The 27,820-nt window shown below is 37.2% G+C and overlaps 1 protein-coding gene across 1 annotated transcript in view; it reads left to right on the forward strand.

The window, feature by feature from the left end:
- The window catches only part of LOC126236345 (LIM and senescent cell antigen-like-containing domain protein 1), a 67,277-nt gene extending 39,739 nt beyond the window's left edge, over positions 1 to 27,538 (forward strand). Inside the window, exons 6-10 of the mRNA XM_049945575.1 lie at positions 978 to 1,119; positions 6,353 to 6,469; positions 17,824 to 17,965; positions 18,042 to 18,249; positions 23,923 to 27,538. Of these exons, the coding sequence (XP_049801532.1) occupies positions 978 to 1,119; positions 6,353 to 6,469; positions 17,824 to 17,965; positions 18,042 to 18,241 (601 nt within the window). The 3' untranslated portion in view covers positions 18,242 to 18,249; positions 23,923 to 27,538. The remainder of the gene's footprint in view (positions 1 to 977; positions 1,120 to 6,352; positions 6,470 to 17,823; positions 17,966 to 18,041; positions 18,250 to 23,922) is intronic.
- Positions 27,539 to 27,820: the final 282 nt, after the last annotated feature.

Raw genomic sequence — 27,820 nt, forward strand, 5'->3', positions numbered from 1 at the left:
TAATTTGTTCTCTGTGTGTCTTATCTGTCTGTTAAGATCTCTTTTTCTCAGGAATGATTATAACAGCTGCACAATTACACAAAAAATTTAAATGCAAAGCTAAAGCATTCTTGAAAGTCTTAGAATTCCTGGGACCAATATTTTGCCAGTATTGATATCAATTAACAGGCAAAAATCATCAAGATTCTTGATTCCCGCAATGAGGGAATTATCTATGTATATAATTAAATTTGCACGGAAACCTCAGAGAGAGAGAGAGAGAGTCCTACTACCTTGTGCCCTCTCTCTCTCTCTCTCTCTCTCTCTCTCTCTCTCTCTCTCTCTCTCACACACACACACACACACACACACACACATATTTTTTATGCCTGCACAAATGAGAGAGAGACTTTGTCTGAAAGCTAGTGTTTTTCCACGGTCTGCTTTTAAATGAGCATCTCTGCCAGTCATTGCCACTTTTATGTGCTGAGTAGCAATCTATCCTAATTCATATTGTTATGCAGCTGTATATTTTCCATTGTTTTGGAGAAAACAATATGTCAGATATACAATACGTATAGATCTCTTAACTTCACAAAAGTATGTTTGAAATCAAGTTAGTCCTGACACTTATGGCTATCCAGCATTGCAGTAGAGTGCTCAAATTATCTAGAGACCTTTCTAGTAGGAGTGAATTATGTCTAATGCTCTAAGGTAAATACTTATCGATTGGTGTTCTTTTTATGCAATCCTAAAATTGATAACATTCCACAGTAGTGTGCCCAGTACAACAATATATTCTTATGAGGCACTAACACTGTATTTTTCGCATATTGAAATTTACAGCAAAACTGCTTGTTTAACTGCTTAAAAATTAAAACTAATAACTGCAATCATATTATGGCCATCCATGTGGTGGATTAATGCCTCTTACAAATTAACTGAAATTTATTTCAGTATTTCTTACTTACTGTTTCTTTTCCTCCCTTGTATCATAGTGGTTTGATTGATGATAAACCTCTTCGTTTCCGTGGGGAAGTCTATCATCCATACCATTTCAACTGTGCTGCTTGTGGCACGGAACTTAATTCTGATGCACGGGAAGTGAGAAGTCGACCAGGATTTACTGCAAACGAAATGGTAAGTTCATAACAGCTTGGAAACAGAGCATAAATTGGGCAGGACTGAGCAATGATGCACTACATTTGTAAATGTGATTTTTAGCTGTGTTATGTTTACAAATAAGATTGTATACATGCCTGCAAAATAAGTGTAATTCATTTTTCATTTCAAAATGGCTAGTAGAGATAATTTACATTTTATTTCTGCAGACGTAATGTCTTGAGTAGATTAATTAAAAATGGGAGAGGATGCTATGGTATCTCTTATCTTTGTTACACATAAGTGACTATGAAAGCAAAGTTTAAATACTATGGTAGAGTAATCAAAGGTGCAAAAAAGAGTAAAATCCATAGCCATGTTGAATATCACTGTAGATGAAGAATGCATAATCTTAAGAGACCGTCAAGAACTTGAATTTAGATGAGTATATAAATGACTATTACATGAACACTCCAACAAACCTAATCAAACAAAAACTCAGCAAATGAACTGTAGGGAAGATCAGTGTTGTTGATTTTGAATCTCAGAGACTTTCTGAGAGCAGTAAAATCACTGATAAGTAAAATGTTATCTGGCTTATATGTGTTATCATTTTCTATCCTAACTGAATGTACTAGTACAATTTCTAAACCTTCTGCTTGTGTCTGTATATGTGTAGATGGATATGTGTGTGTGTGTGCGCGAGTGTATACCTGTCCTTTTTTCCCCCTAAGGTAAGTCTTTCCGCTCCCGGGATTGGAATGACTCCTTACCCTCTCCCTTAAAACCCACGTCCTTTCGTCTTTCCTTCCCCTCTTTCCTGATGAGGCAATAGTTTGTTGCGAAAGCTTGAATTTTGTGTGTGTGTTTGTGTTTGTTTGTGTGTCTATCGACCTGCCAGCACTTTCGTTCGGTAAGTCACATCATCTTTCTTTTTAGATATACATTTTATAAATATGTTTTCATAGAAGGTGTGTTAGAAAGACAGCTCTGAAAGTGAGTAGCTAGAGACTCATAACTGTCAGCCTTCTCATACGATAGAAACTGTCATGAAAAACATAGTATCAATTTTTTTGGAAAGTATGAACCTTCTCCACTCATCGATACTGTAGTCATAGAATTTTGAAATGGCTTCTGTAAAGGTAGGAATGCAGACAGAGCTATGATCCTGCTCATAGAAGAAATTTGTGAGTGGACTGGACCGGAGAAAAGCAGTATTGGAATAAATTTTAACTTCCCAAAAGCATATTATCCAATGCAGTGCAATATCATATTGGGTAAATTAGACAAAATTAGTGTATTTTTCTTCCTCTACACTCTACAAACCACTGTGAAATGCATATTGGAGGGAGCTCCCACTATACCACATATTATTAGGGCTGTTTCCCATTCCTTTCATGTTTGGAGATTGGGGAGAGCGATTGCAGACTACGGGAGCAGAGCATTCAGATTCCTAACTTTGAAAGTTACTTACTGAAGTTTTGCAAGTAGGCTTTCCTGGAATAGTTAACATCTGTCTCCAAATCATCTCTCAGTTAAGAATTTGCAGCATCTTTGTGACACACTCCCATGGGACAAATAAATCTGTGACTGATCTTTTTGCTCTTTTTGTACACAGTCAAAATTTCACATTAAACCTATATGTTACGGATTGCATGCATCACAATATCCTAGGATGGGTTTCACAAGTGTTTTGTAAGCAACCTCCTTTGTTCACTGAATGTGTTTTTCTAGTATCCAACCAGTGCACTGAAGTCTGCAACCTGCTTCAGCTATGACTGACTGAGCCTACAAAAATTATTACACCCAGGCATTGGTCTGAGTTATCTGATCGTAATTGTAATTAATTGATATTGCAGTCATAGAATACTATTTTTTCGAACATTTAAAGCAAGTTGCTAATCGTATAAAGATATGATTGAATATTTGTGCAGATGCTTTTCAGGGGTTACTTCATTATGGGTAACTGCATCATCTGCTGAAAAATGTGAGGTTATTATTAAGATTGTCTGCCAGGTCATTAATATACAGTGTGAACAGCAAGGGTCTCAACACACTTTCCTGAATGACGTCTGAAGTTAATTCCACATCTCTTGTTTATTCTCCATCTAAAATTATGCTACTTCCTCCATGCCAAAAAATTCTCATTTTGGTTGCAAATTTTGTTTAATTTCCCATATGATTATTCTCTCATTAAGAATTGTTCATGGTATTGAGTTAAATGCTTTTCAGAAGTTACAAATACTGCATCTCCCTGACCACCTTAGTTAATGACTTTCAGAACGTTGTATGAGAAAAGCACGAATTGTGTTCCACAAGATCAATATCTACAGAATCCATGCTGATGGGCATGAAGGAGGTCATTCTGTTCAAGGTAGCACATTACGTTTGGTCTCCAGATATGTTCTAAGATTTGAAAACAATCTTATCACAACTGTTACTCTTTTTACACATGTATGTGATTTGCACTTTCTTCCAACAACTAGGCACAGAATGAGATGGTTATCCTATTGGGCCCTGGTGTATTCTTCAGATTTATGGATTTCAAACGTTACTTTAGAAGGTGGGAGTGGAGAGGAGGAGAGGGGAGATAGTAAATATAAGAATCACAGAATTAAATTCACTTCAAACAGCCAACCTCTTAATGGACATCCAATGAGACTGTGTTTGAGGACCATTCCTATTTCATATTTATGTTAATGACATTAGGGTCCTTGGTAATAGTGCACAAATTACATTTTTTGCTGTAATGCACACACAAAATTTTTTCCTGTAGTTCACAAATTACATTTTTTGCTGGAAGTCAGCATTTGCCAGACATTGCAGGCAGAGTTTTGAGGTTTGACTTAAATTTGCTGGCAGCAAATCTTTCAAAAAGCAGTTTCATTCGGTTCTGAAAAAAAAGTGTTATTAAAAACTTGTTGTAAGTATTAATAATCACAAAACAGAGAGGGGTAGCTACCACTGCATTCTTGGGTTTGCATCTGGATATTGGAAGATCCATGTTCTATATCTCTCAAATAAATTGAACTCATTTTGTTTTGCTTTACATTTAATCACAAACATAAGCCACATTGAATGAGCCAGACAGAGGTGCTCATTTTTCGTATTTCCACTCTATAATTATGTGTAATCCCATTGTGAGAGCAGGGTGAAACAAATCTCAAAACAGTTTTCATTGTACAAAAACAGTCTGTAGGAATAATAACAAAAAGGTCCTCCAATCAAATATTTGTTCTGATAAATATATTTCTCTTGCCTTGTATCGTTGTTTCAGGACAATGTATAAGCTGTTGCAGTGTACATGTTTTTATTATCAATACAACATATAATGTGTCACTAAATATCCAAATATTCTTGTGTAATGCAGGAGTAAATGACATGCTGCTGATGTAAATATTAATGTGATAGGAAATGTTAGCCGTCTGAAGAAGGGCATGATAGCCTGAAATTAGTTTAGCAGTGATATAAAGCATTTTTTAAAAAAAATTGTGTTATTCACCAACATTTAAGAACAATTATCTAGTTTGCAAATATGTCATGCTAAAATACTTGTGTGATGTGAATGATTACTCGAGTAAAATTCCATAAAGAGTTGAAAAAAAAATAAAAATAAAAAAAAAGGGAAGGCTGTAATGTTATGTCTTAAAACATTAATGTTTTGTAATCCTCCAATAATTCTTTCTTCTATTCTGTCTCTCATATGGTACGCAAAAACCAAAGAATGGAAACTCCAGGAAGGATAGTCTCATATGTTTTGTTTTCTTTTGGTTTTCTGGTATTGTTACTAAAGCAAAGTGTGTAATTTCCACAAAGAATTTTCACTCTATAGCAGTGTGTAACTGCTTGATAGGTTCCTGGGAATTACACCAGATAATATTGTAAAAACCGCACAATATTTCAGCTAGACAACTGCCCGCCATCTTCAGGTGCTACTGTAGCGCCTGAAGATGGTGGGCAGTTGTCTTGCTGAAATATTGTGCGGTTTTTATAATATTATCCGGCATAATTCCCGGGAACCTATCAAGCAGATGCAGCACCGGGAAACCCTCAAACAGCACAGTGTGTAACTGATATGAAACTATTTAGCAAATAAAATGCCAGACCAGGACTTAAATATGGGACCTTTGCTTTCTCTGGGCAAGTGCTCTACCAGCTGTGCTATCCAAGTAAGACTCACGGCCCACTCTCACAGCTTTATTTCCACCAGCACTTGCCTGCGAAAGGCAAAAGTCTCAGGTTTGAGTCCCAGTCCGGCACACAGTTTTAATCTACCGGGAAGTTTCTAATTGTATGCCTGTTCTGCATTGTGCCTTACACTGTTTAATATTAACTTCAAGCGTTGTAAGGTCCTGGTTAGAATATTAACAATATTATTAACAGGATAGATTGCTACTCACAGTAAAGACGACACATTTGAGTTGCAGACAGGCACAGCAAAAGACAGTTACACAATGACTTTTGTCCAATGATGTCTTCAAAAATGAAAACACCCACACATTCACGCATGCAAGCATGCCTCACGCACACACCAGCTGTTTCCGGTTCCTCCATTTCATAATATTGTTAATGCTCCCTTTATGTATTGATATAGGTCTCAATCATTTCAGTTGTATTGAGTAGTCTTTATGGTATCAAATTATGTATTTATTTGACATATGATACTGTATTATATTTTGATGAATAAACAAAATGAAATCCTTGTTTTGTTTCTAGCATGCAGTGTTTGCCCCAAAAATATCCACAGTAACATATTAGCATAAAAAATCAATTGGAATCTTTTTAAAATGATCCCGAAATTACATTTGCTTTTGGTCAGTATTCAATAAAAGTGGCACCTATCTTACATAAAACTTTTTCAAAGTTAATCACTCATGCAGAATGTACTATACTCTTTTTTTTCCACTTATGGTAAATTTGCATTCAGATGCCCATTTCTTAACTGCTGAAAATGAAGGAAAAGACTCTTTTATAAAACTTTCCTAACTTTGGGTGAATTTCTGTTAAGTCCAGCAGTCTAAAGCAAAGAATTTTGTGGCAGTTTGGTATTGGATCTAATCTGTTTTAATGAGACACATGCTCCTCCGCTACTTTAGAAATTATATAACTTAAAATGTGTGGCAGATCTTGACTTACATTATAACACAATAACCAATATAACAAAAACAAAATTTCATTTACATTAATTCTATGTCTCTGACAGGCCAAGGTTTTTAAAATTTTACAATTTAAGATGCATTTCATTATATTTGAAACTTTTTTTTGCCTTCAGAATGAACTGTATTGCCTGCGATGCCATGATAAAATGGGTATTCCTATATGTGGAGCATGTCGTCGTCCAATAGAGGAACGTGTTGTCACTGCTTTGGGAAAGCATTGGCATGTTGAGGTGAGAGGCAAAACAGTATCTTATTGTTAGTTTGTACAAGCTGAGTATTTTGTGTTTGTGCTTACTAGTTATGTTACTTTGTGGTGTACAACACGTTTCAGTTTTTCACTATGTTTTTAGACCGATGAGTCAAAACAGACACTGATACATGCTGATTTCAGGTTATGAGTACATACCAAACTACATGATGCATCTTAGTTGTCAACAGGCCACTGTTGAGGAAGGTAGTCTAGATATCCTCATGTGGAGGATGTTGACATTTGATATGTCTACCACCAGCTATAACTGGCAGATGACTCACATCATGTGCACCTGTTTTTTCACCTACTACACAGCACATGTGGCCTCTACCGTTGGAAACAGAATTCACTATACCATTGCTCCTTGTTTAAGGTAAATGTCAGGATGATTTGTTTGAGAGGGCACAGCCAATTTACTTACCCATTGTACCATTGCCCATTCTCTTGCTTGATGCCTAATACCGAGTGAGGTATCACAGTGGCTAGCACACTGGACTTGCATTTGGGAGGATGATGGTTCAAACCTACATCTGGCCATCCTGATTTAGGTTTTCCATGATTTCCCTAAACTGCTTCTGGCAAATGCCGGGATGGTTCCCTTGAAAGGGCATGGCCAACTTCCTTTCCCATCCTTGCCTAATCTGATGGGACTGATGACTTCACTGGTTGGTCCCCTCCCCCAAATCAACCAATTTCCTCTCCCATCCATCTTTATGTGAGCTTCTGCTTCATCTTTAATGACCTCATAGTCTGTGGGACATTAAATTGTAATCTTCTCTCTTTCCATCTCTAATCACCTTAACTTCATCTTTTTTTAAACTGTGCCAAAATGGTTTGAGAACATGTGAAGGTGCTTGTGTGGCCCACAAGGTCAACAAACCTCAGTCCTACTGAGCACAAATGGGATGCCATTGTACCTTGGACAAACTCTGACAAATCTGCATGAGCTGTGGGACACGTTTGAGCAGTTGTCGATCAGGATGTTTTCCCAGTGGTTTTGGTGTATAGTGGAGTCCACACCATGATGGATCATCACCATCATCAAGGCCAGAGTGGGTGTTGCTTGTTACTATATACAAGGCTCTAATTTAATTGATAATTAGTGTAGATAGCATTCTGGTGCCCAATAGCTGCAAGATGGCACAGTAATTACGGTACTATTTCCTTCCTTCTGAGGAAGATTTTTTTGAAAGAACTGTTGCATATTTACTGTTGAGTGCTTGTCTAATGCAAGCTCATGCTCCATCTCTAATGAGATCAGTGTTGACAAGATGTTAAAACACTAATCATCTGCCACCTCCTCCCCCCCCCCCTCCTTTTGTAAGAGATTTCTTTATCTGCCATCATTTTCTGCGTAAATCATCTTCAGAAAGTCACAGTATCTTGTGATCTACTCCACAATTCTCCTTTCGAAACAATTACTTCTCTAGTATACCAGGGAACATGCTCTCCTGAGACACCATAGAGAGGTTTGTAACTTCTTTATCTTTCTTTGTTTCCTTTTCCTTTGTTTATCACATTATTTAGTCCCATCATACACTGATCTGACAAAAGACATGGGATAGCAATATGCACGTATACAGATGGCAGCAGTATTGCGAACAAAGGGTGTGAAAGCGTAGTGCAGTGGTGGCTCTGTCATTTGTATTTGTCTGAATCATGTGAACAGGCTACTGATGTGATTATGACCGCATGACTTTGAACATGGAATGGTTGTTGGAGCTAGATGCATGGGACATTTTATTTTGGAACTTGTTAGGGAAGTCAATATTCTGAGATACACAGTGTCGAACGTGTGCTGAGAATACCAGATTTCAGGCATTACCTCTCACTGTGAACAACGCAGTGGCCAATGGCCTTCACTTAACGTCAGAGAGCAACGGCGTTTGCATGGAGTTCTCAGTGCTAACAGACAAGCAACACTGTGTGATATAAATGCAGAAATCAATGTGGGATGTATGATGAACATATCCCTTAGGACAGTGCTGTGTAATTAGTAATTAATGGGCTATGGCAGCAACCAATTACTGATGCAAGTCCCTTTGCTAACAGCACGACACCAACTGCAATGCGTCTCCTGGGATTGTGACCATATTAGTTGGACACTGGCAACTGGAAAACTGTGGCCTGGTTCGGTGAGTTCAATTTCATTTGGTAAGAGCTGATAGTAGGCTTCAAGCATGACACAGATACCATAAAGCCGTGGATCCAAGTTGACAAAGAGGCACTGTGCAAGCTGGTGGTGGCCTCATATAGTGTGAGCTTTATTTACATGGAATGGAACCAATAATCAACTAAAAATGGTTACATTTGGCTGCTTGGAGACCATTTGCAGCCATTCATGGATGTCATGCTCTCAGGCAATGATGGAATTTTTAAGATGACAATGTGCCATGTTACCAGGACACAATTGTTCACTATTGGTTTGAAGAACATTCTGGACAGTTAAAGCAAACAATTTGGCCTCCCAGGTTGCCCATTATGAATCCCATCGAACATTTGTGGAACATAATCAAGATCTCAGACCGTGTATAAAATCCTGCACTGGCAACATTTTGTAATTATGGATGGCTACACAGGCAGCATAGATAATTATTTCTGCAAGGGACTCCCAATAACTTGTTGAGTCCATGCCATGTCAAGTTGTTGCACTATGCCTGGCAAAAGGAGGTGCAATATGATATTAGGTGGTATTTCATGACTTCTGTCACCTCAGTGTATTAGTAGCAGCCCTATAGAAAGTTTCAGATATTTAAACAATGAAAGCAAAGAAGGAATACTTGTTAATGGATCATATCTGAACCACTTTAATTCTGATAGTGATTGTGTACTGTCTGCATCTGGTACAGACAGAAAACAAAAGCAAGAGCTTAATGGAGGAAGTTTGAAAATCACCTTGAAAGTTAGTTATAATAAGACTAAAATTATGTATACCTGACACCTATCGAGGAGGTGGGGGGGGGGGGGGGGGGGTTGGCCAAGTGCTTGCAGGACTTACACGTAGAGGGTTCCCTACAGACTTAATTATTTGAATAGACAGTTCAACCAGCCTTGAGAATCGAGAATCTCAATGATTTTGCCTGTTATTGACTTTGATACTAATAAGATATTGGTACCAGGAATTTCAAGACTTTTGTGAATGTATTAATTTTAAGTTTGTGATATAATTACAAATTTTCAATTTCATGATTTTTTTCATTTACTTCTACTGTGAAACATTGCTTCTTGTCAAATTTCATGACTATATAAGCTGTAATGAGCGAGTTTGCAGCTAGCAAAATATGTGAAATAAATGGCCATAATTTTTGATTGCAATTACTTTTACACCGGCAACACGTTCACCCATTCCTATCCATTAACCAAATGGACAAACATACACAGTCAGATAATAAATGACAATTCTTTTTCTGTTTGCTGCACTTGTTGTGTGAATCCTTGCTTCTTGGGCAGATTTTATGATTCTAGGCCAAAAGGAAGTACCCTATAGGTGTTGATGAGCGAGTTTGCAAAAGTCAAAATATGTAACATAAATGGCAGTACCATTTGATTGCGTTGACTTAAAAGCTTACATTTATTACACTGCCAAGAGACCTTAGATCTTAGTTATGTGACATAAATTTCAACTTAATACGTCTACCCTTAATGACCTGACAGACAAAACTGCTGCATTATGAATGACAAAAAGTGTGTTTTTTTCCATGTGATTTAATTACAAATTATATATGTTGAGATTTTTTGCCTTTGGTTCTACTGTGAAACTTCGTTTCTTCCCAAATCTCATGATTCTATGTCAACGGGAAGTACCTTATAGGTTTTGATGAATGAATTTGGGAGTATCAAAATATCTGCATCTATACTCTGCAAACCACCATGATAGGCATAGCAAGAGGGCACTACATCCCATGGTACCAATTATTAGGGTTTCTTCCCGTTCCATTCACGTATGGAGAGTGAGAAGAATGCTTGTTTGAATGCCCTAATGCGTGCTGTAATTATTGTAATCTTATCCTCACGATGCCAATGTGAGCAATATTGTGAACAATAAGTTGTAATATATTCCTTGAATCATCATTTCAAGACAATTTTTGAAACTTTGTTAATAGACTTTCTCGGTATAGTTTACCTCTGTCTTCAAAAGACTTCCAGTTCAGTGCCTTCAGTATCTTTGTGACACTCTCCCCCAGATCAAACAAACCTATGAGCATTTGTGCTGCCCTTCTCTGTGTAGTGCAACATCCACTGTTAGTCATCTTTGGTACGAGTCCCACACACTTGATAAATTTTCTGGAACTGGTTGCCCAAGGGATTTGTAAACAATCTCCTTCGTAGACTGATTACACTTCCCCAGTATTCCAGCAATAAACTTAGTCTATCTCCTGTTTTACCCACGACTGAGCCTATGAGATCATTCCATTTCATGTCCGTACAAAGTGTGACACCCAGGTATTTTTATGGGTTGGCCAATTCCAGCAGTGACTCATTTATTTTAAAAGATACTAAATTTTCTGGTTTTGTGAAGTGCACAGTTTTACATAGACAAACATTTAAAGCAAGTTCCCAATGTGCACCACTTTGAAATGTTATCAAGATCTGACTGAATATTTATGCAGCTTCTCCCAGACAGTGCTTGATTATAGATAACTGCATCACCTGTAAAAAGTCTTAAGGAACTATTAATATCATCTCCCATGCCATTAATATACAACATGAACAGCAAGGCTCCTAACACATTACCCTGGGGCTCACCTGAAGTTACTTCAACATCTGACGATGACCCTCCACCCAAGATAACATGCTGCATCCTCCCTACCAAAAAGTCCTCAATTCAGTCACAAATTTCACTTGATAAGCAATATGATCTTACTTTTGACAATAAGCATATGTGTGGTACTGAATCAACTGCTTTTCGGAAATCGAGAAGTACTTCTTCTACCTGATTGCCATGATCCAAAGGTTTCAGTATGTCATGTGAATGATGGGAGTTGGGTTTCCCATGATGGATGTTTCCATAATACATTCTGGTTGGTATTGAGAAGGACTTTCTGTTCAAGATACCTCATTGTAATTGAGCTCAGAATATGATCTAAGATTTTACAGCAAATCGATGTCAAGGATATTGGATGGTTGTTTTGTGGATCATTTCTGCTACCCTTCGTATAGATGGGTGTGACCTGTGCTTTTTCCCAAGAACTGGGGATCTAAGATATAGTTAGAAGAGGGGCTAACTCAGCTGAAAATTCAGTATATAATTTGGTAGGGATTCCATCAGCCCCTGGAGCTTTGTTCAGTGGAGCTTTTTCTCAATATCACTGATACTAGTGCTTAGTTTATTCACCTTTTCAGTGGTATAAGAATTAAATTGGGACAATTCTGCTGAGTTTTACTTTGTATGGGAACATTTAAAATGGAGTTAAGCATTTCAGCATTTGCTTTGCTACCCTCAATTTTGGTTCCTGTGTCATTCACTAAGGACTGGACCTAAGTTTGATGTCACTAACAGCCTTTACACGTGACCAGAATTCTTTGAGATTTGTCAAATATCATTTGACAATATTCTGCTACAGGCCTATTTGTTGCCACAAGACCCAATATATTTCCATCATGATGGGGCTACTAACAATCTGTTCTAGGAAGTTTCCATAGATGGCATGTAGAAATGTTTCACAGGATGTCTTATCACACCTATCATTAAAAAAACTGTGATTTTCCCAGTTAGTTGGTTGATGATTGTAGGCTCCACCAATGATAAGATTATGACAAGGGAACCTATGTACAAATGAACAGAGGTTTTCTCTAAAAGTTGTTGGTTGCATCCTTTATTGGGTGAAAGAAGGATCCAGTTATCATTTTATGCCCACCAACCCTGATACTAAGTCTTGCCCAAAAAGCATCACATTGAACTTCAATTTCCAATTTGCGTATCCTTTATGTACAGTTATGTATTTTTCTGAAAAATCTCACTGCTATCAATTTCAGGTTTCAACCAGCTCTCTGTAGCTGGTATTATGTGGACTTCACTACTTTTTATGAGCATTTCAAACTCTGGTACTTTGTTGCAAATGCTTCAGCAGTTTAGCATTAGGATTTTAATACTCTCACCTATGGGCGACATTTCTTTCAATCTTACCCTGGTACTTCTGGGTTTCCTGCAGCTGTTTTTACCCGAATTGGATGGAAAGTTTCCTAATCTAAAAACCCATGTATGCACTTCACACAGAGTCAACTGCCCGAGTAGCAGCATCTGATGTTTAGTGTACACCTAACCCTAACCCATTTACCGTGAGCCTACAGTTCTCAGCCCTATGGCACAAGTCGAGGAAGTTGTTGCCCAGCTTGTCATAGAACCTTCGAAGCCTCTGGTTCAGTCCTTCCACTCGAACTAAAGGGCCACGATTAGTTCTGGGGACAGTGCTGCAAATTGTGAGCTTCGTTCAGACTCCATGTTCCAACATGGGTCATAATCCGCAGTTAATTTCACCCTGTTCCCTCAGTGCCTGATGGAATAGCCTCTTCAATATGTTGAATGAGGCTCCTTGGCATACACACTGCACGCTCCTGGTGCCCTTTCCTGTCCTTTCCTGCCATTTCCGTGAGGGGTACCATCATTCGCTCTTAAATTTGAACTGCCAGTGAGCAATACACCCCTACCGTTTTGTGTTTGCGTCCTCTCAACACTGAACAAATCCCGGTTTCCCCAAATCATCTGAAGTGAGTTCCATTGTTTTGTGTTTGTGTCCTCTCAACACTGAACAAATCCCGGTTTCCCCAAATCATCTGAAGTGAGTTCCATTGGCTCAGTTTCTGTGATAGACAGCACCCCAAACTTGGTGGTTAGGGGGATTGCTATGACACCCTGGGTCTGATGCTGGTATCACATGACTTGGGAGCTCTTCCAGCACACCAGTTTGCAGCAGCTGCCAATTGTTTGAAAGCAGTCAGGTTTATTTCCAGCTGCATATTAACTTCAACCAACTCATCCCATATTAAGAGAACAGCATTCGCAATGGAGCTTCCTTTTTCCTGGTGCAATGTATTACAACTTGAAATTGAACCAAGTGATAATCATTTAATCTATTGAACTAAAAAGTTACTAATTCCCTATAGGAAGTGAAGCAAACACACAAAACAAGATTTATATTAAGACAACACAAAAACCTATGTTAAAAATTACTAGTTTTCTATTGAGGTTGATTACAGTTGTTAGGGAACACGAAAACAGAGTTCATTTACGATAAATGTAGGTAGTATATAGGGCTACTCCTCTTTAAGGAAAACTAGATATAACAGAAAATTTTAGAATATTTGCTACAGTAACTAAATCATGTGACATAAATGGCAACACTATGGGATTGTGTTGACTTGGAAGCTTCAAGCTTTTACCCTTCTAAGGGACCATAGGCCTTAGTATGTGACTAAAATTTCAGCTTGATACTTCTGGCATTTCCTGAGAAAAAGGGTTTTTAATGGTTAGACAGACGGGCAGACAAAAAACAGTGTGATCCTATAAGGGTTCCATTTTTACCAGTTGAGGTACGGAATCCTAAGAAGGGCAAATTGACGAGAAAGTCATAGAACCAAGTGATCACTTGTTGTATTTATGATAGTTGTAGATAACAACTGGATAGACGTTTGAGGAACCAAACATGAGTAAAAATGAACTGGGTTTTTTAAAAAATTAAGCTTCTGTTGTGCATGAAAAGAAAAGTAAAGAGATTGTATAACCAGTTTCGTCTTTCGACCGTGAAACACGGGTGTTTAACCTAAAATCCATGCAAAAGCTCAATGAGGATTGAACGTTACTTGATGCAAATTAAGAGGAGGGATGTGGAGGGGGGGGGGGGGTATCAAGGTACTTAATGGATTGTAAAATGCAATTACGATTGATGAAAGGGTAATGGAGGAGGGCAGAGCATGAAGCCAAGTGAGTGGATAGTAGATAGGCAAAGGAATTCTTTGCTGCATGCTATGAGATATAAAAGAACGAGATAGTGACCTAATGAAAGGTGGGTATATGACATTAAAAGTATGCTAGAATGACGTCGTTGCATATAGCTGAAGTCCCGTAATGCATTTAAAAGTCTAGGAGGCCTTCATCTAGCATTGGATGTCAGATACTCGTGACATGTATCACAATTCAGTATCCCCCTTACAGACTGCTGGGATGCATAGAAGGTGATGAGTACAATAACGATATTTTTGGGAGTGGGAACCCATGTCTGTAGACAAGCAATTTGCATACTACAGGAACATAAGTGTGCAACACAACAAAAATGTATTCCACATGTCTAATGGGCGAAAGTGTGACAGTGATGTAACATGACTCTGATAAGAAACTGTATTCCCAGGTAAGACAGTGCATGTACTTGCTTATTTGTTTACTTAATAACAGAGTTTATCTGCTGATCATAGACTCGAATTTCTGTGGGACATCACATTTCTCAGGTGTTTAAACATTATTCATTTATCAAATTAACCTGGCTTGTTGTGCCATTGCGTTGTTTTGTATACTTTATGTTATAATGTTTAATAAATTCATTACATTTTAAGCTGGAATTAATGGTTACTGCAAGATTATATGGCAAAAGGACTCTAGATGGACATTAGCAACACTGTGACTTACAGCGTCTCACCCTCTCCAACAGCTCCGTTTCTCCAAATGTTTTGTCAGATATCTTCAGAAGTTTCCTAGCAAACTGAAAGAAATCATTAAGATCTCTCTAGCAGCTGTCGGCCGTCATGTTTACAGTTCTGTGACAAAAGGTGTTACTCTGGCATTGTATATCTGTAGGCAAGAAGGTCTTCTGACAATTTTCAAACAGAAAAGTCCTTGATATTGTTGTTGTTGTGGTCTTCAGTCCAGAGACTGGTTTGATACAGCTCTCCATGCTACTCTATCCTGTGCAAGGTTCTTCGTCTCCCAGTACCTACTGCAACCTACATCCTTCTGAATCTGTTTAGTGTATTCATCTCTTGCTCTCCCTCTACGATTTTTACCCTACACGCTGCCCTCCAATACTAAATTGGTGATCCCTTGATGCCTCAGAATATGCCCTACCAACCTATCCCTTCTTCTAGTCAAGTTGTGCCATAAATTTCTCTTCCCTCCAATTCTATTCAATACCTCCTCATTAGTTATGTGATCTACCCATCTAATCTTCAGCATTCTTCTGTAGCACCACATTTCGAAAGCTTCTATTCTCTTCTTTTCCAAACTATTTATCGTCCATGTTTCACTTCCATACATGGTTACATTCCATACAAATACTTTCAGAAACGACTTCCTGACACTTAAATCTATACTTGTTGTTAACAAATTTCTCTTCTTCAGAAATGCTTTCCTTGCCATGGCCAGTCTACATTTTATATCCTCTCTATTTCGACCATCAACAGTTATTCTGCTCCCAAAATAGCAAAACTCATTTACTACTTTAAGCATCTCATTTCCTAATCTAATTCCCGCAACATCACCCAATTTAATCTGACTACATTCCATTATCCTCGTTTTGCTTTTGTTGATGTTCATCTTGTATCCTCCTTTCAAGACACTGTCCATTCCGTTCAACTGCTCTTCCAGGTCCTTTGCTGTCTCTGACAGAATTACAATGTCATCGGCGAACCTCAAAGTTTTTATTTCTTCTCCATGGATTTTAATTCCAACTCTGAATTTTTCTTTTGTTTCCTTTACTGCTTGCTCAATATACAGATTGAATAGCATCAGGGAGAGGCTACAACCCTGTCTCACTCCCTTCCCAACCACTGGTTCCCTTTCATGCTCCTCTTCTAACTGCCATATAGTTTCAGTACAAATTGTAAATAGCCTTTCGCTCCCTGTATTTTACCCCTGCCACCTTCAGAATTTGAAATAGAATATTCCAGTCAACATTGTCAAAAGCTGTCTCTAAGTCTACAAATGCTAGAAACATAGGTTTGCCTTTCCTTAATCTATTTTCTAAGATAAGTCATAGGGTCAGTATTGCCTCACGTGTTCCAACATTTCTACGGAATCCAAACTGATCTTCCCCAAGGTCGGCTTCTACCAGTTTTTCCATTCGTCTGTAAAGAATTCATGTTGGTATTTTGCAGCCATGGCTTATTAAATTGATAGTTCGGTAATTTTCACATCTGTCAACATCTGCTTTCTTTGGGATTGGAATTATTATATTCTTCTTGAAAACTGAGGGTATTTTGCCTGTCTCGTACATCTTGCTCACCAGGTGGTAGAGTTTTGTTAGGCCTGCCTCTCCCAAGGCTGTCAGCAGTTCTAATGGAATGTTGTCTACTCCCGGGGCCTTGTTTTGACTTAGGTCTTTCAGTGCTCTGTCAAACTCTTTATGCAGTATCATATCTCCTATTTCATCTTCATCTACATTCTCTTCCATTTCTATAATATTGTCCTCCTGTACATCGCCCTTGTATAGACCCTCTATATACTCCTTCCACCTTTGTGCTTTCCCTTCTTTGCTTAGAACTGGGTTTCCATCTGAGCTCTTGATATTCATGCAAGTGGTTCTCTTTTCTCCAAAGGTCTCCTTAATTTTCCTATAGGCAGTATCTATCTTAACCCTAGTGGTATGTGCCTCTACGTCATTACATTTGTCCTCTAGCCATCGCTGTTTAGCCATTTTGCACTTCCCGTCGTTCTCATTTTTGAGACGTTTGTATTCCTTTTTGCCTGCTTCATTTACTGCATTTTTATATTTTCTCCTTTCATCAATTAAATTCAATATCTCTTCTGTTACGCAAGGATTTCTACTAGCCCTCGTCTTATTAGCTACTTGATCCTCTGCTGCCTTCACCACTTCATCCCTCAAAGCTACCCACTCTTCTTCTACTGTATTTCTTTCCCCCATTCTTGTCAATCATTCCCTAATGCTCTCCCTGAAGCTCTCTACAACCTGTGGTTCTTTCAGTTTATCCAGGTCCCATCTCCTTAAATTCCCACCTTTTTGCAGTTTCTTCAGTTTTAATCTGCAGTTCATCTGCTTGATATTAACAAAAATATAAATTTCATTATGTTTATGTACAACTTTTTTCTAATCAGTCTTAAGTAATAGCCCATTGTCTCAGCCATATCACTCACTCAGGTTTAAATGTTACTTGTGGACTAAATAATCCTATCTTAAACCTTAATCCCTTACAGTACTGCCTGCAAATCAGCAAAGACACCCAAAAATAGTTCACTGTTGTACTTGGCTAGTATTGTTTCACTATAAGGATTTGCACAGATTAATTTTGTAATCTCTATCACTAAAGAAATATATGTGTTGGGGGGATATGTCTTTCACTGACTGTCATATGCAGTGTTTTAATGTATAATCTGCTCTATATTTTCAGCATTTTGTTTGTGCCAAGTGTGAAAAACCTTTTCTGGGCCATAGACATTATGAGAAAAAGGGTTTAGCCTATTGTGAAACTCATTACCATCAGTTATTTGGAAATTTGTGTTTTGTCTGTAACCAAGTGATTTCGGGAGATGGTAAGTGGCATTTGATATTGGTAATTTAATGGAAAACTACATTTATCAGATATTTAATCATATTTTGCTGTTACAGTTTTCACTGCTATGAACAAAGCTTGGTGTGTTCACCACTTTGCATGTTCCATCTGTGATCAAAAGATGAATCAGCGTACCAAGTTTTACGAATTTGACTTGAAGCCTGTGTGTAAGAAATGTTATGAAAAATTTCCATCTGAATTGAAACGCCGATTACGTAAGGCTCATGAACAGACACCCAAGAAAACCTCTGCATAAGATGAAAGGTAATAACTATATCATTGACAGTTATTGTACTCATCTTTTTATTTTATTTTATTTTATATGCTATTTAGGTACTTTAATTTTATGTGTCATCTTGTATTAGGCTCTGCAGAAATGTTGCTCTACCATTACAAGGAAAAAATATTCCCTTTATTACAAAATACAGTCCTAGAACAGAATTCAATAAACAAGGTGCAGGGTGTTTTCATGTATGAGACAAGCACTGTCTCCAACACTCAAGTGGGAACCAGTTCCCCTGTAAGCAGGCTCTGACACTCCAGCTCAGTATTCAGACAGTGTGGTGGATGGTGTATCAATTATAGCCAAGAATAATCTGTATGATTTAGAATCAGCCTCAGAAGGAAGTCAAAGAAAATTGTTGCACCATTAAGCTATTTAGACTTGTATCAGTAGCATCTGCTCACAGAGCTCTCTACGAATGAAACCTTACAAAGTAATATAGTACATCGTCTGACCAATTCATGTACTATTGCTCAATGTCAGTACTGCAACATCTCTCTTGTAGTGTGTGTGTAATGGAGAACTTGATCTTGAAATGTTGATCGTTTTTATGATGAGGCATAAATAAATCTATGTATGGGAACTCTCAGAAGAGTTGACACTGTAGCTCTGAGAAACCTCAACAGTTTCATCGAAAGCCTCTGCACAATATGAAAATGAGAGTATGGTGTGGAATTAGTGTTATGCAGATTATTAGACCAATCTTTTTCCAGCAAACCACATCTTCTGAAAGGTACGTGAACAATATACTGGAACCTTGTTTAAAAGACCTAACAGCTGTTGAAATTAAAAAAAAAAAAAAAATGCTATGGTTATTTCACACAGAACGTTGTAAGAGCAAACACTTCCAGTGTTTATATGACAGTACAACTAACTGTTTTTCTTGATAAAAACTGTTGTTATGTCAGAGAGAATATTAACAACATTCTTCGGCAGAAGAGAAGTACCAACATAAATAACATAAGCTTTCTGCGATTTAGGACATTTAGGAAGCTTTTATGGTTATGACATATTTACTATCTCCTGTAGAATTTGCATGCAGCTATCTTTAAAATTAGATTATGCACAGCGAACACCAGTGATGCATTTAATGTGGTTTGGTATTTGTAGTTTACTCCTTTGATGCTGTATGGGAAATATTTTGCAGCATCTTAGTTAAGGCAATATTTTTAGAGCAGAGTCTTGCTATTAAGTTCACAATTGATAAGGAGTGAATTTTTTCTATGACATCACAGTACATCACCTTCTAGATGAGATTTCTTGTTGACAAAATACAGTTGTTTAGAAACACAATTGCATCCTTTCAGTGAACATGAGATTTTGTGATTTGTGTGGACTAATGCTGAAAGAATTGTTCATTTTCTGTTCCGATATTGTCTCTTTGAATGACTTGTTCAAGACCTCTATTTTGTCATCCTTTCATTTTATCTTTAATGTTCGGAATGAAGTAACAGAGGTGAAATCCAGTGAATGGATGGGGATATGGTTGTGAATGTGTTGCACATTTGGGTTTAAATTTGCTCAGCAGTGATCGCCATATGAACAGAAGCATTTTTTGGAAGAGCACCAGTGACTTCTGTTGCCACAAATTGGGTTCCTTCAGTGTAGACTTGTGTCTAAATGTTTTGTCGTTGTCCAGTAATAATCAGAATTAACCATTTAATCTTGTGGAAAGATCAACAAAGCCTTGATGTTTGAGTTGGACATTCATAAGATCCTATTGCAGTGTTATCTCTATGCTTTGTGTTACGGGAGAGTAGTCTGATGATAACCAGAAGATAATCAGAGGTCAATATGAGGCAAAGCTCTGAGTTCGATGGCTTAAAAAAACACGTGGACAAATCACAATTACAGACAGTGAGGTGATGTGAATTTGATGGCCGCCCGGTGGTGTCTGGTGAGCCCTCTCTAGCAGTGGCACATGGTTGCTAGTTTAAATGTTTCATGTATGGAGATGAGTATGGTGCATGACATGCTGAGTACAGTCAACAAACAGGCTGTCAATACTACGCCCGCCCCCCTTCCCCCTCAAAAAATAGTGCACTATTGTTGCATAGTGTGAATGCGGGCGACGAGAAGTTGTGGCAGAGCTAAGGCCTCCATCTAACAGCAGGGTGATTGCAGAATTGGCACTGCTATTAATGCAGTCACCTTACTGATGCAGGCTCGGTGTCTGTGAGTGACTTCACTGCGAATGGCACTGGATACTACGGCAGCGTAGGCAGGCAGGGCTCGACCTCCATGGCAAGGTCATATGATGACCCATGTGCATGAATGTCAGGCACCAGCAAGGACTGCTCGTGACTGCAGTCTGGGATGCAGGCAGCATTTCTAAAACTCGAAAATCTGTGGTAGGATAATAATAATCACAGAAATGTACTTGATGTAGTGTTTTTGATGGATGCCTGAAGTGACACAAGCGGTATAATGAGTCAACCTGTCATCTGAGTGATGATGGTGGATTTCCAGTTGGAGGCTTGCTAAAGACATAATAGAAAACTTTATCCTTCATGCAAAACTTTGCTGTGAAGTTCGGTAGTGAAGCTGTGTTGAGTGTGACATAGATGCAGCAGAGTGCAGTGCCGACGACAACAACATAATAAGTTCGCCTGCGAAATGTCATGGAAAGACAAAGTGTGATAGGTATTGAAAACAACACCAAAGCATTTTCCCTTAGATCTGACACTGGACTCTGGGACCTTGAAAGGGTGAATGAAATGTTCGCCTTCACTATTCGATTGAGGAGAGAACAGTGCCATATTTGGATATGATTCCCATTTCATTGGCAAAGAAATTCCAATGAAGAAAATTGTGGACCATTGTGAATCAATAACCATTTGATTGATAACAGGTGTTAATAGTTGCATTAAAGTTGTTAGAAAGTCTGATTTTTCCATTCAGTTTTCTTATGATAATTGTAGGAGACGCCCAATGACTGGAAGAAATAGGCTTCAGTACAAGAATTTGTCCTAATCTGTAAAGTTCAGAAGCATCTTTATCACGAATGGCATTGTGAGCATTGTCTTGGAGCACAATGTACACATGAAAATTCTTTGTGTGTTCCAGGATGCCAGCAACCACATGTTTATATTTTTCACACAACTGATGAATGCTAAGTTGGTGGACTTGCGAGTCAATAGCATTCTCATTGTTCTGAATATTTAATCCAAACTAATCAGATGCATTCCATGCCAAACATAATGGGACTTGAGTGTGATTGAACTACTGTGAATGGCACTAATACAGTCCTATTTTGATCATTTGCTTACAGGGTGCACATCCAAAGAAGATACTTTGCCTTTATAGCGTTTCAGGTACAGGTTTGGGTTTTGGAGCTGGGGTGTCCCAATTGCTCGCAAGTAGTTCGAGTAATCAGTGTGATTGAAGCACCAGTATCTAACTGAAATGGTACACAATGATTGCATATCTGTAAAGATACAAATAGTTTATGGTTTGTTCTGTGAATATGACTGACAGTTTTGATTTTAAGAAGACTGCTTTTTATCTGGTTAGAGAGAGAGAGAGGGGGGGGGGGGGGGGAGCCTTTTGCTGTTTGTCCATGTGAAGAAAGCCAGTTTTATTTATCCAAGTTTTACACTATGTGTGTTGCTTTATGATTTTTGTGCTTGCATTTACGGTTCAGTATGCAGAGATGTTGAATCTTCTTCCATAGATCCAAGTAGTTACAAATCACAAACTCATCATCAGAGAAGTCTGTTGTGCCCATTGGTGTAATGAGGAGAATGAACATTAGAACACATCAAACACTATAGAAGGATTAAAATGTAAATGTATTTATTTACAATATATTTTACATAAATGATACATAACTTTGTATCCTTCAGTCTCTCTCTCTCTGTCTCTCTCCCCCTCTCCCCCTCCTCCCTGCTCCCTCCTCCCTTTCTTTCCCCCTCCCCCTTAAACTAGTACTTAATTCACAATATTATTGAGCAGCTGTTTTGCAGTGACGGTGTCGAGCTAGGTTTGGCAACTCTCACTGTCTACATTTGTAAAATCCCAGTGCACTATCATCTGTATGGTCAGTGTGATTGGAGTGTATCTGATGATAATCTGAGAACAGTCTGAGTGTGGTAGCTTAAAAAAGTCGTGGACCAATCACAGTTGTGGGCAGTGAGACAACACAAATTCTGCATCCTCTGGTGACATGTATAGCGCCACCTGGCGGCTTCTGTCAAACTCCCTCTAGTGGAGACCACCTGATGGCTTGTGCAAATTCCCTCCAGTGGCGGCTCACAGCAGCCAGTTTAAATGATTCTTCTGTGGAAAATGCCGAGTGCAGTTATGAACAAACTATTTATACCGCACAAGTGATTTTCTTTTGCTCATGTGATTTTTAGGAGAGATTTGTACAAAGTGTTGATGTCTCCAACTTCTGTATGTGAATAAGGGCCACTGTCTTTCTGTTTATTCTTGTATCATCAGCAGCATTTCTGATTGTGAGGCAACACGATCTTTTCAAGAATTTACACACTTGCTTTCTGTGGTTTCACAAGGAACTTCATAACAGCTATCTGCTCTCCAAAGTTGGTATTACTTCCCCTCATCACGTATACAGACCATATGTGGACAAGAACAGAACTGCACTTATCACAGTGTTGACTAAGAAATTGCAAGCAATTGAGATTCTTTTGGGGAGTGGACAAAGAAACTACTTCATTCTAAAAACAGTGCATGCACTATAATCTGCGCTGCAAACACAATCATAAGGCCTTTTACATTTTCAACCACCTTGCTAAAAAATTAAAAATGACCAGTGAGAAACTATATATTTTCTTGTCAGAGTAGAGAATTATCTCTGCAAACTCCTTCTGACATCTGAAGGGCTACCCAAGACCGATTTAACTTTTATGTTTATTATTGTAACTAAAATGCATGAAATTTTTTAAAAAAATTGTGCAATATTGGCACTGGAATTGTTATGTAGTCCACCCATTCTGATTTTGGTTTTTCGTTTTATCCCATAGTAATCGTGTATAGTGACTGATTTCTAACAATAGTACAGCCTTCTGCATTCCTGGCCATATATTATTAATATTAAATTGACATATTATTACTGATGCAGTGTTATTAGTGTGGCTGTTATTCAGTGTACTTATTAATTATCCATCTATTGTAATGAATGTTACATTATTGTGGTTGGAGGTTCTGGAAATGTGTGGATTCTCAATGAAGCAGTTTGTTTGTCTGAGGGATCAGGGCAAATGAAGGTATGGTAGGCACAGAATCATCCAGGTTTACATTATTTGGTAGTATGGAGAATGCAAATGTAAAAGTACACCAGCATTTTTTTAATACTACGGCACTCTGAAAACACATGAAGTATATAGAACTATGATGAACTTGTAACAGCAATATAAAATTTGTTTCAGTGCTTGTACAAACATTTCAGAATGTCTGAAAACAGTTCAGGAAATTACTGGAAAAAATTGTGAAGATGATAAAGAGTGTCTAGAAATATGCACATTTTAAAAATGGTAATTTATTAAGACACAATTTTCTAATGAGAGTTGAAACTGAGTCGAGTGAATTTTATGCTGATATTAAATTTATGTTAATTAATGTTAGTTAGGAGATCATTAAGCAAAAGTTAACTGTATTGTACAGATAATGTACCCTCTATTCATCTGTTCCAGGATGCAAGATATCTACAAATTCAGTTTCCAGAATAAAAATATGCAACTCTCATTTCACTCCTACAACTACTGTGCCTTACTGAAGTGCCTGAAATTTTTGTGCGTTCCACACTCTGGCTGCAGTGTTCTGTATGAGCCTTTATTGACAGTAGCGTGATTACATTATGAAATTGTTATTGACCTACAACTTATATTGATGCATATGTATAATTTTATGTACATCTCCACTAAAATAACTGTAACAGTACAATCTTATGCATGCCATATTTATAACATTTACTATTTTGATAGTGCTTAATCCTAAAAAAATTCATTTATGTTGTTACAGTTGTAATATTAACCATTCTACCTGTGGGAGTTCTGTAATATGTGTTATACAGGTTTGTTCAAATAATAGATTGAAATAGAAACTTCTTTTGTGGCAACACTGTTGGATGCCCCAATCAGGATCACTATCAAAATGTGTAAAATAACAATAAAAACAATCAATTTTTGACAAAATAAGGCAATTGGATAGATAAAACTATGTACTCATCAAGTGGCAAAACACACACATAAAAGATTATAATTAGGCAAGCGTATGGAGCCAGTGGCTCCTTCCTCAGGGATAAGGGCTGAAGGGGAAGGAAGAGGCGGGAAGGAAAAGGACTGTAGAGGTTTAGGAAAAGGGGTAGATTTCAGGAAAGTCACCCACCTACCTGACAGTATGAGAAGGGGCTTACCCGAATTCTACCCCTTTTCCTTCCCCTTCAACTCTTCTGCCTGGAGACGGAACCACTGGCTCCGAAAGCTGCCTAATTATAATCTGTTATGTGTGTGTTCTGCTGCCGCTTCATGAGTAGATTTTTTTTTTATCTATCCAATTACCTTAAAATGTTTAAAGTGTAATAACTGGTTTAATAATATGCAATTTTTCTCAGATGAATGTAAACAGTACATGCACAATTTTGAACAAAACATTGCATAGAGTTACAATATTTAAAAATATAAATAAATAAGTAATCCCCACCCCAACACACACAACCAACAAGAACCGCAACATCAGCATGGAGGAGTATATTAGAAAAAGTGATACTGTAACTTGAATGCAACTGTGATCATATGAGTTAGTATTTTTTTCAGGCCCAAAGGAATGGTTGCCATTCCTAATTTACATTACTTTCTTCAGTGCAAAAATTTCCCACTTTGTAATATTTTCAAAAAGTAATGTGTGCTGTGAAAATTATGTGTTCTGAAATTTTATTATCTTAATTTATGTTCACTTTTGGATTGAAGCCTAGTATACAGATTTCCTGTTAAATGATCATGCAGTAGCCTGCTATTTCTGCTTCCCATTTCTTTCTTTAATCGATATTGTCCTTTGTCTTCAACCGAAGAGGTTGTAAGATAAAAGTTTTTGCTCTCCATTATTGAGGAATACTAATTAGAAGATAAATATGCCATGACTTAAATTTCATTCTTTAATTTTGTCAGTGAAGCACAGTCCTTCCCATTTATAGAAAATGCGATCAGTTTTTTATAACTTGGTGTGTCCGTTCGTTGATCATTTGAATGAGCGCACTTTTGTTGTTGCTCCGCCCCCTGCCCTGCCCCCCTTCCCACCCTTTCCCCATGCGTGCGACACACACAGTGGGTTCTGTCATGGATAATTTTAACTGTGAAGTTGAACTTACATTTTGATTGCCGTTTGATGACCAATGATATCTGAGTATGAAGTAAATGTGATTTAGGAGATTAATAGAACTGAATGAAATGTCACTAAAAGCTGAGAAAATATGAAAGGCATGGTAGATCGTTTATAGCCATACTAGTGTGTGCATGTTCACTACAGTACATTAGTTCTGAGATCATTATCACATATCTTTAAATTAGTTAATAGACCATCGTAATGTATTTTTATGAATATAAAATCAAACTAACTTATTGATGTATACTTTTATAGAACAAAAATGATTTTTTAAATACACAAGATTGCATTAGTTCCAGGAGCATTGGTATCTTTTAAGTCACCTGGTTTGAAACATTCCTATTTTGGATCAGTGCAATGTATTGAGACAATTATTTGTTAATCAAACTTCATTTAGGTACTGTATTTGGACTTTGGATCACATATCTCTGACAGTTATCATCGATGTATTAAAACTTGGTGTGTCATTTAGTACAAGACAAACAATTGAAACTGCCATTTTTGTTATATTATTAATTATTTTGTAGTACTTTTCATATATTAAAATGGATTTAATTATTTTGTACTTTTTTATAGATTGATTCATATATGGTTAAGCACATTGAAGATTTATATTTCAGTGTTAATTAATAATAGTCTGATTAAAATTATTTGTTAATTTACATCTGTCTAGTGCCACTACAGTTTTGTTAATATTAGCCCTTGATTGTGGCTTGGTCAAACAAGAATGATTGACAGTGCAGGCAGAAAGCACCATTTCGCACTGTGACCAGTAATATGTAAACAATATGTGGACAGATTTCTTTGCTCCACTAGTTAAATGACACTTGTTGCAATTGTGACACTTGCTGTGCACCTCTAACATGCAAGTGAGTTAAATGTTATGTTGTGTCACATTGACGGTGGTGGGCAGTTTGCACTTTGTGTTGAGAGCTCTGGTTGGAGGTACTAAGTTACAAAATGTGAAGTGTCAATTCACAAGTAATTTTAATAACTCGGTAACTTACAGTTCTTTCATACATGACATTATAAAAAAAATCATTAGTTGTAATTCGTTTTAGTAAGTGATTTTACATTATTTTTGTGCATAGCAAATTATGTCAGCCAGTTAAAATAACTCACAAAATAATTATGTAGGATGCTTTAAAGGATTATGCTTTTTACTTATATAATGTATTAGTGTGTCATTGAAGGGAAAGAAATTTTATTAAATTATCAACATTGATGATAACTACCTTGCTGATATTAATGCCCATTGAATTCAAGATATAAATTAACTACCCTTGTAAATGAAAAAAATCTAAGTGATTACCATATTAATTTACTATTAACTTCTGAATAGTGTGTAAAATATAATATTGGTTTACATGTAATGTGCTTGTGCATTTGTGAACCTGTTGTAGGATGAGAAAATGATGAATCTCACAGCAGTGTGTCATGAAAGCTCTGGTGATGAAGGAAGGTTGGTTTGTTTGTTGCAGTCTGACAAAGAGTCTTCGCATTCCAAACCTCTACCTGCTCCTGTTGATATTATGTTTTAGGTCGGAAAAGATTGTTAAATATTTATGTGTGCTTGTTGTTATTTGAATCATTTATACATACATACATGGAATTTGACTAAATTCCTATTTACTTTTCATGTTTAGGAACATATGTGTAGCAGTTATATTACAATTCAACAAGTCTTTTAAAGTAATTTCCAGGAGTCTGGAAAGTGTTGAAAAAATATTTTATTTTGTGGAAGGCAAAATTGTTTGTTAAAGCTTTGTCTTCAGTTAAAATATAGAAGTATGTGTATAATTCTCTAGTAACTTCACTACCAGACATTATAAAAAGGTATGAATCTCTGTGTTTCATGAGAATGGAATTTCTGTTTTGCATAACTTTTGTTATTTTAAACTTGGTGAGATTATATCCAGTTACATATTAACATGTATTAATCTCATCTCTATTGAATTAAATCAGTTTTGTGTATCTACTCATGTTAAATTCCAAATATATCTCAGAAAATGATAATATTATCAAGAAATTTCTTGTGAACACTTTTTGTAAAACCGCATCAAAGCAGTCAAACTAATTTTGCGCTATAAATTCACTACATTAATATGCAGCTTCTTATACCTGTCATTTCTCTTCAGGTCAGAATCTTCATAACTTCTTCTAAGGACTGGTAAAAACCAGAAGTTATGAAGAAAAATTTGTGTGTCCACA

The sequence above is a fragment of the Schistocerca nitens genome, chromosome 2, assembly GCF_023898315.1.
Source record: "Schistocerca nitens isolate TAMUIC-IGC-003100 chromosome 2, iqSchNite1.1, whole genome shotgun sequence".
Classification (NCBI taxonomy): domain Eukaryota; kingdom Metazoa; phylum Arthropoda; class Insecta; order Orthoptera; family Acrididae; genus Schistocerca; species Schistocerca nitens.